We start from the raw sequence: 16,910 nt of genomic DNA, 5'->3' as shown, positions 1-16,910 counted from the left end.
CGTTTTGTCGCTGTGCGTGCGTACGTACGTGCGTACGCCCGGGGGGGGCACTGCAGGGGCGCTTCCTGACGTCACCTCGTCGCGCTGACGCCCCGACGTCGGTTCGCTGAATATGCAAATATACGGCGGAAGTGAAGCGGTCCGAGGGCAGTGCCGTTAAACGGCTGCTAGGAGAACGAGAATGGGTTCCCGCGTCGGCGTCGGCGGGTGTCACGGAGCTCGTTCGTGATATTACATATCTAGGTGGCTTCTGTGCCCAAATGAGGCTCGGAATTAGTCCTAATTTGGGCTAGTGAACCCCAAATACACCTTCGCTTGCAGGTTAGAGCCTCACTGGGATTAAGGGAAAACTGGCTGTGTCGTCGTCATACAGATCTGGTTTGAGAGCCCAGTGCCGTCATTCACTTGCTGTGTGATACTGCGCGAGTGACTTGACCTCTCTGGGCTTCAGGAGTCTCTACAAAACGTGCATCATGGTAGCACTTATCGCCTTGGGTTGTTGGGAGGTTTGTCTGCGCATCTTTAAAGACATAGCTATGCGAAGTGCTTAGGACGGTGCCAGTCACACAGTAAGCACTCAATAAAGAGCCTTTATTACTCTACAGGTTTTAGCATCCTTATCTCATCTCCAGAAGCAGCTAATCAACCCTTCCCAAGGAACTGACAGAGGGGCGGGGGCCTGGCACAAGGTCCCTCAGTCAGCAGAGGTTGATAGTCCAGACTTTTGGCTCATAAAACCATACCCGGGGGAAAAATAATCCATACCCGGTCTCAAGCAGCCCCACTGCCTCCATGGGAGGGAGAGGGTCCCCAGGGAGCTGGCTCAGGGAGGAGTTTAAGGACATGTCCCAGACTGTCCTCCCTTACCCAGCAGGGAGCAAAAGCATAAAAACAAGGTCAGGAAGGGGTTGAGAGAAATTCCTGGATGGTGGCGTGCTGATGGGTTATTGAGAGATTCTAGGAGAGGCAGAGCGAGACAGAGAGAGGAGCAGAGAAGTGGTGTGTAAGAGGAAACAGACGTCCAGAAGCATTCGGGAGACCCTGGGCTTTCCTTGGTATCCCTGAGCATCCTTGTCAAGTTCCAGGCACCGATGGACCTCCGCTTCTTCATCTGCAACAATGATGGCACTGGCATGTGTGAGCCCAGATATTCTAAATCATGTACTAAGAATGACAAGACCATAAAGACAACCCTTCCGGACTAAAAGTGTTAGGGCCTATTCACGGTCCATATCCACTTGGGACCAACCCCCTCCCCATTTTACAGACTGGCCAACTAAAGCCGGAGAATGAAAAGGATTTATCCAATGGTCCAAGGGTCATCAGGATGGAGCTGAGGCTGGGATTTCTTTTTTGTTAATGCAATTTTATTTTTTTAATCCTCACCCGAGGATATTCCCCCACTTATTTTCAGACAGAGTGGGAGTAAGCTTGAGAGAGAGAGAAACATTGATGTGGGAGAGACACATCGACTGGTCACCTCCGCATGATGCTGACGAGGGCCGAGCCCAAACCAAAACCAAGTTAATGCCATTCACTGGAATCGAACCTGTGACTCATTGGTCCGAGGGCCGACACTCTAACCGCTGAGCCAAACCAGCTAGGGCTATTATTATTATTTTTTTAATATGTTTTTATTGATTTGAGAGAAACATGATCTGCTACTTCCAGCACATACCCTAACCAGGGATTGAGCCAGAAACCTGGGCATGTGCCCTGACCAGGATTGAACAAGTAACCTTTCTCTGCATAGGACTATGTCCAACCAACTGAGCCACACTGACCAGGGTGAGGCTGGGATTTTTTGAGTCGCAGCCCAGAGTCTTCTCCTGATTCCTAGGGGTGTTAGCCTGAGGCCCAAGGACCTACTGGAAGGACTAAGGACCCCCATAAAGGGTTTAGGAAACTTCCGAACATGTGCATGATGTTTTTCTGTATAATTCACTGCTGTTTCCTCAGTGCTTAGAACAATGTCTGGCACATAGTAGGTGCTCAAGAAATATTTATTGAATGGGAATGAACACTTGATGGAGGGGTAATGTGCAGGCTTTCATCTTATTCTCTGAGGGGACTCTGTTCAAAATATCTGTCTCCTCTACATCCCCATCCCAATAGTTTTATGGCAGTGAGACAGGATGGGAAAATTACTGGGGCCCCCAGATCCTAGGCCCCCTCCTTTCTCTCCCTTCAACACCAAAGCCCCAACTTCCTGCAAAACCATTTTCTTCATTAAATTCTTTTTTTTTTTTTCTCATTCCCCTCCTCCCTCCTCTTCCTTTCTCTGAGAAGGGATTCCAGTAACCTCTTCTGGGAACTGCTGGGGCAGGGGCATCTCATCAGGAACTTGAAACCTGTTGCCCAAGAAAAATGACTTACCAGAAGGGGTGAGGCCTGTCCAGAGCTGGGAGCTTCCTCCTGTTCTCCAGCCTGGTTATAAACAGAGGACCATTCCTGGTGACCTCTGAGGGATAGGGGAGGAAGGGAGACACCAGCCAGAGCAGGCAATCATGGCCATTCTGGGGCGTGGGAACAGAGGCAGAGATAGGGAGGGGAGAGGGAGCCTAGGATGGCCCCAGGCTGACTCACCGGCTGTGCAACCCTGGGCAAGTCTCTTGGCCTCTCCAGTGACCGCCCTGGAATAGGGCCTGGGATCATTCCCAGAGGTCCTTCCAGCTCAGGGTCTCAGTCACTGTTTTCCTAGGATGGGCAAGAGGCTCATGTTACACAATCCCATAAGCCCTTGTGCTTCTTCCATCATTGTATTCCTTCAAAGCAAATCCCAAAGCTCTGTTCCTTGCTCACCAACCACCTGGGACCAGCTGCCAGCATCTCCCACCTGGACTACCACACGGCTTCACTGGGCTCCCGGCTTCTGCCCTAACTTCCCCTGTTCTGTTCCCCACTCAGCAACCAGCGGGATCGTGTTAACATTTAAGTCAAATCACATCCCTTCTCTTGTGGCTCCCATTTATCTCAGAGTAAAAAGCAAAGTCCTCACCAGGACTGTGAAAACCCCGACAGGTGGGCCTCTGGCCCCTCGCCAGTCTCACCCCCATTCCTGTCACCCTCCATCTGCTCTAGTCACACCACTATATTTTCTGTGCCTCAAAATTCGGGCACTCTCTTACTCCAGAACTTTACACCTGCTGTTCCCTCTGCCTGCAATGCTCTTCCCCTGACAGCCACAGGGCTGACCCCCTCACCTCCTTCAGGTCTTTGCTCAAATGCCACCTTCTCAGTGAACCCTCCCTTGACCTCATCTAGATCAGACTCCATGTCACTCTGTCTCTTCATTCGGCTTTATCTCTACCCAATATACTTATCGATTCCAACCATTATATTTATTTTAATTTACTCATTTACTGTGAGCCCCATGATGGTGGCATCTGGGCTATCTTGGTCACCGTTGTGTCCCTAACCGCAGCCCACACAAGGTAGATTGTAAGTATAATAAATCTATTGACTGAATGCCTCCTCCAGCCAGTCTGCCTTGGTTGCCCTTCACTTGGGTTTGGACATTCTCCCTCTTCGTCCTCAGTCCTGATGCGGAGAATGCTGTGTATCTAAAATCGCAGAATTGCTCTGTCCTGCTCACTCTCCCTTCTAAGACAGGGGCTTCCCAAGAGCAAAAGTGATCACTCCACACTCAGTGAATTTCTCCTTCCACCTTCCCCTTGAGTCGCCATTTTTGACCCTCTTGTAAATAATAGCTTTTCTCTTTTTGTATTTACTGTCCTACTGTGGGACCCTGTGGTCTTTTTCTCTTAATTTACTGATGCCCTCCCCCAGGAAGCCCCCTTGTCCCCCACACTGGGCCAGATGCTCTACTGGGTTGTCTCGACCCCGGTCTCTCCTGTCTGAGCCCTGCCCACTCTGGGTCATTACTGTCCAGGGACAGATCTGTCTCCCTCATTGGAGTGGGAGTCGGTGAGGGCAGGGCCAGGTCTGTCATTTGTCACCACTGTTTCACTAACCTGCCCAGTATAAGGCTAAGCACAGTTGAACTGGATTGTTAAGTGGTCATGGTGGAGTATGACAATTGACCAGTGACACACCAACCTTGCTGTTTTCCTATTTTCTTATATTCTTATGAATAGTAATACAGCCTTATTTACATACAATTTGCATATACCAGACCAAGTGGGTAGGGAGTGTGGAAGGAGATTTTAGGCAGGGGGTCTCGCAAGATCTGAGGTTCATTGTGCCAGTGGAGGCAGCATCTTCAGCTGCACCTGGTCCTCCTGGGAGGACGGAGCTGCCACCCAGCCGGCTGCCATGGCCTTGGTCATGTTGTTCCTCTTCAAAGTGAGTGGGGTCTCCAGGGTGATGGAGGCGTTGGCCATCTCCTGGGGCTTGTCACTGGCCAGGAAGTGGAGCAGGTTGTGCAGGGCCTTGGCCACGTCACTGCGAGTGCCCTCGTTGACCAGGCAGTAGAGGATGGGGTCAGCCACACAGTTGAGGCTGGTGAAGGCCAGCGAGCTGTGGTATGCCGGGAAGACTCGCTCCTCGAAGCCACAGTCCCAGGGGCGGCCCAGGTAGACAGCGCTGCGGGAAAGCAGGAGCACGTGGTAGGGGGCAAAGCAGACCAGCACGATGGCAATGAGGCTGAGGGCCAGCCGCTTGATCTTGGTCTTCTCCTGGCGCTCCGTGGACACACTACCCCGCACGGCCCGCAGGATCCCACGGTAGGACAGCAGCATGAGGGCCCATGGAAACAGGAAGCCCACGAAGACCCGGTAGAGGTTCATCCAGGCCACCCAGCCCTCCATGGGGAACTTCTCGAAGCAGAAGGTATGGTTGTAGCGATCGCGGAAGAGCTCATCATGGAACAGGGGCGCCGAGTTGGCCCCCAGCTCCGTGGCCCAGACCACGGAGCTCACAGCCACGGCCGTCTTGACCCGGCGCAGGCGCGCAAAGCGCAGTGGGTGGGCCACGGCCAGGTAGCGGTCCACAGAGATGCAGCACAGGAAGGCGATGCTGATGTAGATGTTGGTGTAGAAGATGAACCCAAAGAGCTTGCAGGAGCCAGGGCCGTGGATCCAGTTGTCGTGGTGCAGGAAGTAGTCGACCCACAGCGGTAGCGTGCAGATGTACAGCAGGTCGGCGATGCTGAGGTTCATCAGGTACACGCCCAGCTCGTTGCGTTGGCGCACCTGGCGGTAGGCGGCCCACAGAGCCAGGCAGTTGGTGGGCAGCCCCACCGCGATGACGATGATGTAGAGGGAAGGCGGGAAGAGGTGGTCCATGCGTGAGTCCACGTGACAGCCCTCCCATGTGCGGTTGCCCATTCTCGGCACTGGGGCGTTCAAGTGCTTCCCATGGCCCACGGGGGCTGTGGGGCCACGGAGGGCGGGAGGCCATCGGGCTCCCTGAGCCCCCTCCTTGGAGGCTCAGGGGAGCATGGTGGGAGGCAGTCCACGGGGAAGAGATGAGGTTGACCGGGAATCCTAGGCCAGGCTGGACAGGAAAGGGTGGAGCTTGAGAGGGAAAAGTTGGAGGAAGGACAGAATTACCACAGGAGGGAGGTTTGGGGGATGGTGGGATGAACAAAGAGCTTTGTCAAGGAGGTGTTTATAGACCCACCGAGCGTAAATGAAGGAGGAATGGGGTAACACAAAAACTGGCGAGGGGCATGTTTCTGGAGGAGATGAAGGCCCGGTGAGCAGTGGTGAGAGGCGGGTCGCTACAGGATGAAGGGAATAGGTGTCTGTGCTGAAGTACAGGAAACAGACAGGAAGGTGTTGAGACGGGACAGGCTGCAATTAGGGAGTGTGGAAAAGCCCAGGCAACGTGGGTGTGGGTGCTTGCATTTCCTAGGACCCCCGATAAGGAAGAGGAAACAAGTACCGAAGCCACTGAAGAGATGATGGAAAAGAAGATGTTTGGGGGGTAGGGGGTGGACAGAAAGGAAGGGCTCAGTCTGGGGAATATGGGAAGGGTTTTTGAGAAACAGGAAGGAGGTGAGTAAGGGCTAGACTAGAGGATCATGATGGAAGGGGCAATTTGAAGGGGGCAGGGAAGGGCTCTGGCTTGGTCCTGCGGGGGCTGAGCAGTGGAGACGAGGGGGCCCCACCTCACAGTTCCGAGCTGACTGCAGTACCTGAGGGGAGAGAGGACTGCAGTGATGGGGCCAGGGCCTGAGCCCTTCTCTCACACGCCTGCCATGACTCCCACAGGCTGCAGAGGGTGGACACCCAGAGAATGCCTAATCGAGGCCCATTCTAGACAACACATAGCTGAAAACACAGATTTGAGGCGCCAGTTATATTTTTTCCCTAATAGATGTTAAAACAATGACCCTACTTAGATTTTAGAATTTTCTTCCAGAAACCACACAAAATTGGCACGGGAATCCTGTCATGCTTTGGAAATGCTGGATGAAGTTAACGCTGTCGTTTGGCAGGCAGGGGGGAGGGGCCCAGACAGGCTGGGCCACTCCCCTCAAGGACCGCATAGCAAGGTAGTGATGGCACCAGAATCAGAGCCAGAACCAGGACCAGCCTCCCACTCCTAACCCAGGGTACCCCATTCTTTTTTATTTTTTATTCCTCACCCTAGGATATTTTTCCATTTATTATCAGATAGAGTGGAGGGAGGGAGGAGGGAGGGAGGGAGGGAGAGGGAGAGAGAAACATCTATATGAGAGAGCCACATCGACTAGTTGCCTCCTGCACAACCTGAGCAGGGCTGGGGACAAACTGCAACTGAGGTAGGTGCCCTTGATTGGAGTTGAACCCGTGACTCATTGGTCTGCAGGCCGACACTCTAACTACTGAGCCAAACTGGCCAGGGCCCCCATTCTTGATAATGATGATGACAATGGTGATAATAACAGCTAAAGTTTGTGAACCCTACTACATAGCAAACCCTGCTCTACACACTTTTATTTATTTAAATTTCTCTTTATTGATTTTAGAGTGAGAGGAAGGGAGAGGGAGAGAGAGAGATAGAAACATCGATGAGAGCCCTGGCTGGTTTGGCTCAGCAGTTAGAGCGTCGGCCTGCAGACCAGAGAGACCCAGGTTCGGTTCCTGCTAAGGGCACATACCTCAGTTGCAGTTTGTCCCCGGCCCCAGTTGGATTTGTGTGGGTGGCAACTGGTCAATGTGTCTCTCTCGCATCGATGGTTCTCTCTCTCTTCCTCCCTCTCTCTCTCCTGCTCTATCTGAAGATAAATGCAAAAACGTCCTCAGGTGAGGTTAAAAAAAAAAAGAAACATTGATGACAGAGAACATGGATTGGCCGCCTCCTGCATGCCCCCCAGCTGGGGATGTGCCCTGGTCATGTGCCCTGACCAGGAATCGAACCGTGACCTCTTGGTACATGAGTCAACGCTCAACCACTGAGCCACACCGGCCGGGCCTCTATGCACTTTTATTGGTATGAATTCATTAACATGTCAAGAACCCCGTGAGGAAAGTGCTGTTTATTCCTGCTATTTGACAAACTGAGGCACAGAGTGGTTCAGAGACCTGTCCAAGGTACTGATGACGGGAGAGGGGAAATCCTGGCTCTCACTCCCTTTGCTCCAGCCTGTGCTTCAGGTTCCACTAAAAAATAACTGGGCAGATAGAGGCCCTGGGCTGACAGCAGGGGCTGACAACCCAGACTGCAGGGGGCTGGGGTGATGGGATGGGAGCAGAGGCCAGCATCTCCAGTCCCCTCCCTCAGGGACCAAGCCCTTCCACTGTCTCCCTTCTGACTTTCCCTGGGTGAGAACCTTGGGCCCATCACCTCATTGGTCCTGGGAACACCTGCAAGCACAGGGCAGAGGCGTGTCATGGACCAAGCCCGTCGCTGAGCATGGTCAGCCCAAGAGAAGGGGAGCAAAGCCCGAATCAGAGGCATCCTCAGAGGCCACTACCTCCAGGGGTTTGTGCAGGTTTCATTTTATGGGCTTAAAAAAAAAAATCTTACTGGAAACCCCACTTAAGACTGTGCTCTAGATGGAATAGATTGAGCCAACTGGACAGATGACAAAACTGAGGCCCAGGGAGGGGAAGGGTTGAGCCCAAAGTCCCACAGCAGGTCGTTGGAAACCTCCCCATGCCTGAGCATCCTTCCATGGGAAACTCCTCCGGCTCCACCTACCCCACAGTCAGTCCTGAATCCGTGCAGGTCTCCAGACCCCTGCCACTGCCTGCCCTGGCCACCGTCACAGCTGAGCACACTGGCCAGGGCTCGGCTCCTTCTGACGTCCTTCACCACACCTTCCACACTACAGCCAGAAAGCTCTCTCCAACGTAGAAACCAGCTCTGGTCACTTCTCTGCGTGTAACCCTCCATGGTTTCCCAACTCCTTGCCCCAGGTGACAAGGCGCTGCCTGACTTTCTTGCCCACCGCCCCTTCCACATCCCAGTGGGGTCAAGGCCAGTGACCTTCTCTCCAGCCTCAAAACTTGTGCCCTTACTGTACCTCCGCCTGGACCTCTAGCTTTTCCTTCCGATCTTGTTAGAACTAGCTTCCTCCTCTCCTTCAATTCCTCAGGGGGCCCCTCCTCCCCAGAGTCCCGCCCACCCCCCCCCCAGGGCTCCCTCCTCACATCACCTTGTATCTTCTTTTTTAAAAAAATTTTTTTCTGCCCTGGCTGGTTTGGCTCAGCGGTTAGAGTGTCATCCCACGGACCAGAGAGTCTCGGGTTCGGTTCCCGCTAAGGGCATGTATCTTGGTTGTGCTTCGTCCCCGGCCCTGGTTCGGGTCCCCGGCCCTGGTTGGGTCATGTGGGTGGCAACCACTCGATGTTCTCTCATGTCGATGTTCCTCTCTCATCCTCCGTCTCTCCCTCCTGCTCTATCTGAAGATCAATGCAAAAGTGTCCTCGGGTGAGGATAAAAAAAAAAAAATTTTTTTTTCTTATTGATTTTTAGAGAGAGAAGAGACAGGGAGAGAGAAATATTGATGAGAGAGAACATCGAATGGCCGCCTCCTGTATGCCTCGTACTGGGGATCGGGCCCACAACCTGGGCATGTGCCTGACTGGGAATCTAACCAGTGGCCTCTTGGTGCATGGGTTGATGCTCAACCACTGAGCCACACTGGCTGGGCACCTTGTATCTTGTTTTTGTCTGTCTGTCTAGAGTGGAAGTTCCAGGAGAGCAGGGACCTTGTGTGGACTGCTGTATCCCCAGCATACAGTAGGTGCTCAATAAATTACTGTAGATGAAAGGAACAGGCATTGGTCAGCCCATCCCCCTCTCCTCTGGTGGCACCCCCCACACTTCAGGCTCAAGTCCCTGAGGGGTCCCAGAGAAAGACATTTGGGTGTGTGTGAAAGGGCAGGATATATCCCCTACAGAACTGACTTTGAAAGGTCTGGACTGAGTCCTGCTGGGTAAGTTCCACCCCCCGTGGGGTCCTCAGCCACAGAGCGCCTGCCCCAACCTGACTGACAGACCGAGGCTCCGCTCCCAGATCGTGTGGAGCAGGGACGGAGGGGCTTGCTCCTGGCTGTAACAATACAATCCAGTCCCTCCCTTCAAATCAGAAGCCCCCATCCACACCAAGTCACTCAAAACACCTCTCAGCTGGCTCTCTGACCCTCGGTCTCCTCCTCTCTCTCTCTGCCATCTGTCCCTCCTTCCTTTTGTAACACTGAGTGAATCACTTCTTTCTCAGGAGCTTCAGCGTCTCTTATAAGGAGGGGCACAACTTTTATACCAGTCACATCACAGATGCGCAAATCCGTGTTGATATCATCTATAAATTATTGAACAATAATTGTAACCCACAGGCACTGGAGAGCTGAGACCAGTTTGTAGAGGGAGGAGGCTGGGATTTCCCTTTGCCCCACCCTCCGGAGACCACCTGGGTTCAGCTGAGGCTGAAGCGACACACAGGCAGGAGACATTCCTGGCGGCCGGAGGAAATACACTTCCCATTGCTAATCTCCTCAAAGGAGAACCAGTTGGATGCTCACCCCTCCCTCCTCCCATCCCTCCTCCTCAGCCCACCTGCTTCTGAGGAGTGCTGGCCGTGGGGCAGGAGCACTCCACAACCCTCTTTTCTCCCAGATCTGCCCACCGTGAAACCCCCAAAACACAGCACAGGACGTGGGACTCAGAATCCCGCAGGGCAGCAGGCCTGTATGTCGCATGGGGGTGCAAGGCTATTTTGACCCCGGCCTGGTACAGGTGTGGAAACTGAGGCCCAGAGGGGCCAGGCAGTTCTCTAAGTCACAGGATGTGCCAAGACTGGGCAGACTTGTATTTTTGTTGTTAATCTTCACCCGAGGATATTGATTTTTTAGAGAGAGTGGAAGAGGGGGAAGGAAGGAGGGAGGGAGGGAGAGAAAGAGAGAGAGAGAGAAACATCTATGTGAGAGAGAGAAATCGATCTGCAGCCTCTGCACCCGCAGCTCTAACTGCTGAGCCAAACCAACCGGCCAGGGCAGATTTGTCATTCTTCACTGGAGAGCTTCCCGCCCTGAATGTTCTCTCTCCACACACCCTGCTCTCCTGTAATTTTCCTCCAGTCTTTCTGGGGTTCTCAGACCCTCTTGAGAATCTGCTAAAAGATGCTCGAACGTTCTCACATTCTCACCCAAAGAAAGCAAGTGACTTGTAGTGTCTTGGGGGTCCCTCCATCACCTGACTCCCTGGCCCAGCACCCACCCCTCACCCCCAGTGTCAAGACCCTCTTCAGTTAGGATCTAAGTTGCCTCTCTGACTCAGACTTTGTCAGGGGCTCAACCCCAAGTCTCACAGACCACACAAGAAGCTCCCACTGTCCCACAGCCCCCCCCATTTTGGTCCTTGCTGACCCCTCCCCAGTGGGGCAAGGAAGAGAGATGAGTCCAAGTGTGGAGTGATAGTGGGGGGACAAGATGGAGTGGTTACACCCAAGCCCCCACTTTATGCCTCAGCTGCTCGGGCCAGGTCTGCCAGCCACCCTGAAATCCAACAAGGATAAAGGACTGGGATGGCGTCTAGGGGACAGAGAGGGGATGCAGCCCCCACATCCCCACCACCCTGGGCTCAGCTCATCCTATAAGCCACCAGGCCACCTCTCCCCCCTTCGCTCCTCTATGGGCCCTGGCTCCCCCCTCCCCTGGCTCCCTGTTCCCCTGGCAGCCCCAGGGGACTGGCCAGCTCCGGTCTGCTCATTAGGGGACGAAATGTGATCACGGTGCCTCGCTTCCCACCTGGTGTCCCGGTGGCAGGCGGAAACCAGGGGACAGTCAGGCCACAGTGACCGCCCTGCTGGGCCTCAGTTTCCCCTTTTCTACCAAATGGGTCCTCATCTCCCCCAAGTCCCATGCCACCAGAAAGGGACACCAGGGTCCTCGGACGCTATCCCTCTGATGTTCTAAATTCCAGCATTCTCAGATCCTCAGGTTCTATTGTTAGTCCAGCTCATGGGTTAGCCTTCTGTTATTGTAACATTTCAGAGCATTACCGTTTTCCCTTTCTGTTATTATTATCACCGTGGACGCTCTCCATGCCCTTACCCGATATTCCAGGAGACTCACATTCCAAGATCTGAAAGTTCTATTGTTAGAACGCTCTATGATTTTTTTTTTTTAACATTCTACGACTTTCATAATCTATTATTAAACTCTCAGTGATTATTATCTTTGCCAAGCAAAAACATGAATGCGTATTTCCCTTTTCTTACAGAAATGGGAACATACTCTATGTACGGTGAACCCCACTTCCTTTCCCCCTTATCTATTCTGGTTTCTAACATTCCAGCAGCCTGCAGTTCTAAGATACTGAAGAATGACAGGGGCGGGAGGGTAAGTCACCACCTCCACCTAGTCCCTAAATTCTCGCCATGGGGGGGGGGGCAGGCACTGGGAGCCCAGGCTGCCTCCCTACCCCTTGCCCAGAGGGCCTGGCCTCATCCCTCCCGCCCGGCTCACACCAGCTGAGTTATTATTTGTCTAGACACAAACCAAATTATAGGCCCTGTCCCAGGGGAGCAGTGGGCTTCATGGGGAGGGTCAGAAGACAGAACCAGGCCGGAGTTATTCCCTGCCCCCCACTTTGCCTCCTCTCTCCCCTCCTTCCCTGAAACGCCTCATCGTCCTCCCAAACCAACTCTTGTCCCCTCTCCCTTGCCACCATCATGACTTTAGAAATATTTTCTCTCCTCGGCTTCTCAAATGCTCTCTGCGGGTTCCAGCCATTCATACTCACCCTGGCATATTCTTCCCTCCTCCCTGTGAAGACCTCCTGCTCCCAATTAATCCCACTGAGTGGCAGCAGAAGAAGTCAGATCCCTGGATTTGGGCTTCCATGGAACTGGAGTCCCAAGCCCTGGACTGGCACTGACACACGGTGGGGACCTCTGCTCTTGGGCCTTAGTTTCCCCATCTGTGAAGTGGGCCCTTGGCCTAGCTGGCTCTGAAAGCCCGAGCCCACAGCTGCGAAGGCTGAAAACTGCCAAGATTCCAGCAGGAATCTTTTTGGATTGAAGGACTCAAATATTTTGAGGACCTTTGACTTGAAGGTTGGAGCATGCCCAGTTCTCTGGTCGGATCACTCCCACATTCTGGGTCCTTCCATTCAAAGACTCACATTCAAGGCCCCCATCGGGCTCTATCATTTCTTCCTAATGGGACCCCCCGAGAAAGGAAAGCCAGTTCTTACCCCAAATCTGAATTTGAGTTCAATCAGAGACAGAGTTGGCAGGGGGGGTGGCTCTCAGTGGGTTCAGGAGAAATGAAGCTGGTGGTGGGCTCCGGGGGGGGGCGTTGGAGGGTGTGGCCCCCATCATCTCCATCTGTGCCCCCAAGCAAAACCCCCAGCGCACACCCTGCCTGAGTACACACACATCCCCAAGCCAAACCAGAGCTGCCCCTCAGCCTGGTTTGGAGGTGGGGGAGTGTCTAGTTCAAGGCAGGGGGATGAGGTCAGGCAGGAAGGAGTTAACAGTGACCCAGCCAAATCCTGGAAGGGAGGAAATGTGAAAGGAAGTCCACCCCCCAGCCAGGAATTCCTGAAATTGGAGGGTGGGGTGGGTGGGAACTCAGGAGCAGTGGGGTGACTGTGTGAAAAGGGCGCTGGGGTCACAGCATCACTAGGAGTCCACCTGCCCCAGGTAGCAACCCTACTGCCCCCCACCCCACTCCCAAGCAGCTCCTCAGCCCAGGAGAAAGCTCCGGGGTGGGCTAGGATTTGGAATGAGATGAGGATGGGTCTAAAATACAGAGAAATGGGGAGAGAGACAGAGACGGGAAAGGGCGAAGAGATACACCGAGACAGAATGATGTGGGTTTGGAAGCAAAGAAATGCAGAGATGGAGAGTTCGTCAAGAGACTAGGGGCTAGAGGCAGAGACAGAGGGAGAGAAGGGATATCGAGACCCAGAGAGACAGAAATGGACAGAGCTAGTCAGAGATAAATAGACCGCAGAGACACCCAGAGATGTAGAGGGAGAGGTACACCCGCAGGGGGCCGGCCCGCGGATACCGAGAGACAGCAGAGATGGGCGGAGAGGTGGAGACAGACCAGAGACAAAGTCAACCTCGGAGATGTCGGGAGAGCCAGCACCGGAGAGGGGCGGGGACCAGACGGCTCCCGAGGCAGCAGACCTAGGCGCAAAGCCCCCAGGGGTGTGGGGAACAGCGCCCCGCGGCGGTCGGACAACGGGCGCGGACCAGGGAGAGATCTGCACCTACCTGCGCGCAGCGGCTGAACGCGGCGGCGGCGGAGGCGCTCCGGCTGCTAAGGGGTCTGGGCTCGACGGTGGCCCGGGGACCCAGCAGCGACTCCTCCCGGCCGAGGCCCCGCCCCGGTCAGGCCCGCCCCCATTAACCCCTCCTTTGTCGTTCCCCCTTAACCCCTTTAAGCCTTCACCCCTCTAAAGTCTTGCAGCGCTGGGGACATCTCACCTGCTGCTGGGACACCCTCCCCCCACAATCCGTGCTCAGGGTCCCCAGCCTGGATGCCCCCATCTCATCAACCCCTTTGCTGGCTCTCCCTCCGACACCACACCTCCGATTTGATCAAGCCCACGGCTGCAGGGGTCACCGCCCCATTGACTCCTTGAGCTGGGCCATTTCCGCCCTTCTGAGAGCCCAGCTAAGTCATGAACTTTCTGGTCATTGCAGGCCACGCAGGCACAGAACACAGGCTTCTGTTAAGTCCCCACTCCCAAGGTCAGGGCCACCCCAGAAAGAGTTCTGGGGCTTGCGGTCCAGCCCTGCCTCTTGACCAGACCTTAGGTCGGTGACCTCTCTGTGGCTCGGTTTCCCCTTCTGTTATTACGGTCACAGGATAGTCCCTTTGTCATGGGGATGTCATTTTGAGGTGTCAATACTATCAAGTTTGTAAAACATGCCCCCCACGCTCCCATTCCTCCTCATTTTTACTTTTCCCCACAGAACTTGTCACCATCTAGTGTTCTATGTATTTCACTTCGTTTCTAATTATCTGTCTCCCCACTAGGAGGAGCGTCGTTTGTCATTTTTGTGGCTGGCTTGTGTCCTGTTGCATCTGTCGCCTAGAAGACCCTCCTCGTACACGTGGATAGGTGTGCAATGCACATTGTTTTCAGAGAGCAAATACACGGATGGTGAGAGTTCCAAATATATTTGCTTATTTTTATTCTTATCATCATCACTGATTGGTCATGAGAATTCATTCTAGGTCAAAGCGCTCCTTACAGACCTGGCATGGAGCACTAAAAACGGCAGCTAGTAGGTTTGCAAATTCTTTTTTGCTTATTTATTTTTTTAATAAAAAGAATGCCCGGATCTTAAGTACAATGAGTGGTGACAAACAGATACACCCATGTGAGTAAGCATCCAAATCAAGACAGAGAACATTTCCGTCACCCAGAACGTGCTTCTTCGCCCCTTTCTAGGCAATGCTCACACTCTGCTTCACCCCCAAAGGCAACTAAGTCTGTGCTTTCTTTTCTCAGGGGAAATTAATGTTGCCTATTCTAGAACTTCATACATGAAGTGATGCAGTTGTTGTTGTTGTTTAAGGTAGTTTTTATGGTAACCCCCTGTGTGACCTTGGACAAGTGACTACACCTCTCTGAACCATATTACTGCCTTCTTCTCAGGGTTCTTGAGGGAAACAGAAAGTGAGTTAACCGAGGACCCAAATGACCTGCAAAGCATGGAGGAATAAAGGCTTTTCCTTTCTACCTCCCTCAAGGGGACAGTCAGGGACAGATCCAAGGAAGGTGTCATGAAGGCTTTAGCCCCTCTCCACAAATAATCTCATGCACATCCCATCAACTTCAGGACAAGCCCCACAGAGCCCTCCTGTCACCGCCTCGGCCATCTCAAGCTCTTCTTAAAGAGAAGGCTGGGGGGCGAGGGTTCCTTTCTCTCCTGGGCTCACCCTAAGTTCATGCTTATGCTGTGATTCAGTCACAGTCCTGGCAGGAAACAGGTGGCCACCCAAAGAGTTTAAGTGGCAGCACTTATTGTTTATTAGTATTGTTTTGAGAGAGAGACACACACAGGGAGAGAAATATCGATTTTGTTGTTCCATTTGTTTATGCATTCACTGGTTGAGTCATGCATGTGCCCTGACTGGGGATCGAACCCCCAACCAACTAAGCTACCCGGCCAGGGCTAAGTGACAGCACTTACGAAGGGATGTTTTAGAGGGATGGGCAGGGTAAAGGACCTCACAAAGTATGAGGTGGCACCAGGGGACCAGCTCAGCAGAGAGCTCGTGTTTGGAGGGGAGCCCCCAGGAGCTGTAGCCCCAGGCACAGGAACTGCCACTGCCAGAAGGGCAGGGGTGCAGCCAGGGGCCAGAGTGTCCGGAAAAGAAACACTCCCACCTCTCACAGGCTACCCTAGGATTTCCTGTCAGTGCCTCTGATTGGCAGAACCCAACCAGAAAAGGGGAGGGCAAGGGACATCCCACACACACACCCCCACACCCCCCCCCCCCGCCCCGTGGGTGAAGTCTGCACAGGAGTCTCCCAGGGCCTTGGGGGAGGAGGGCACGTGGAGAATTACCAGCACTATTCCCATAGAACTTTCTAGGCACATTTTTTCCATGCAGGTTTGAGGCTGGGCACAAGGGGGCGACAGAGCGCTAAGAGACCCAGTGAAAGGGATGCTTCAAAAGCACCTGCAACTTCCCGGGAACTTGGACTACTAGCAGGGAGGTGTGCGGGTTTCTCCTGCAGCCTCCCTCCCTGACGAAGAGATGGCTTGGTGAGTTGTCAGTGTGAAACCGCAAGGCTCTAAGCTTTCCATCCCCAGTTATCGTCGGCAGAGGGCACAAAATTCTTCTGTACTGTTCTGTCCAGGAAAACCCTGTTTGCTACCTTATCCCTTTGCCATTAGAGCAGCGGTTCTCAAAGTGTGGATCCTGATGGGGAGTTGGGGGAGCTGCAGTGTCACCATAACAAGGCCTGCAGGTGATTCTAATGCTTCTTCAAGTTTGAGAACTTCTCAATTAGTGAACAGAAAAAAGTCTGCCTCTACATCAGTGAATTTTTTATATTGAAAGGTTAAGCCAAAACAATAAAAGAAAAAAGTCGGTCTCAAACTAACCAAAAAAAATGATGTAATTAGATAGCATCCTATAAATTATCTTGGCTACAAGATGAGTAAATCAGAATAACTCAGTCCCATACACACACACACACACACACACACACACACACATATAATTCCCTATGATGTGATAAGTTAGGGTAGTGGTTATTGTGCGGGGGGCAATGACTGGGGGGGTTTGTATGGGGCTGGGGATGTTTCTCCATCTGGGAGCTGCCTGCATGGATAGGTTGTTTGTGAATTCAGCAGACTGTACATTTATGATGAGTGCATTTCTCTGTTGTATGTTAAACACCAATAAAAAGTTAAATATTTACTCAAGGTTATAGATACTAAGTCGAGAAATTCCTGATAATCACATTTGAACTGGTCTAGCAGGGTCCTTCCCAGACTGCCTAGTCCCAGGCCCTGGCAACTTTTTATAGTTTATGCT

At 53.0% G+C, this 16,910-nt stretch overlaps 1 protein-coding gene across 1 annotated transcript; it reads right to left on the bottom strand.

The window, feature by feature from the left end:
- Positions 1 to 4,136: 4,136 nt before the first annotated feature.
- Positions 4,137 to 5,471, bottom strand: GPR4 (G protein-coupled receptor 4). Its single transcript, XM_036275568.1, has one exon. The coding sequence runs from the start codon at positions 5,286 to 5,288 to the stop codon at positions 4,197 to 4,199; it is 1,092 nt and encodes a 363-aa protein (XP_036131461.1). The 5' UTR covers positions 5,289 to 5,471; the 3' UTR covers positions 4,137 to 4,196.
- Positions 5,472 to 16,910: the final 11,439 nt, after the last annotated feature.

This window comes from Molossus molossus, unplaced genomic scaffold, assembly GCF_014108415.1.
Source record: "Molossus molossus isolate mMolMol1 unplaced genomic scaffold, mMolMol1.p scaffold_m16_p_21, whole genome shotgun sequence".
NCBI lineage: Eukaryota > Metazoa > Chordata > Mammalia > Chiroptera > Molossidae > Molossus > Molossus molossus.
This window is presented reverse-complemented; position numbering and strand designations above follow the sequence as displayed.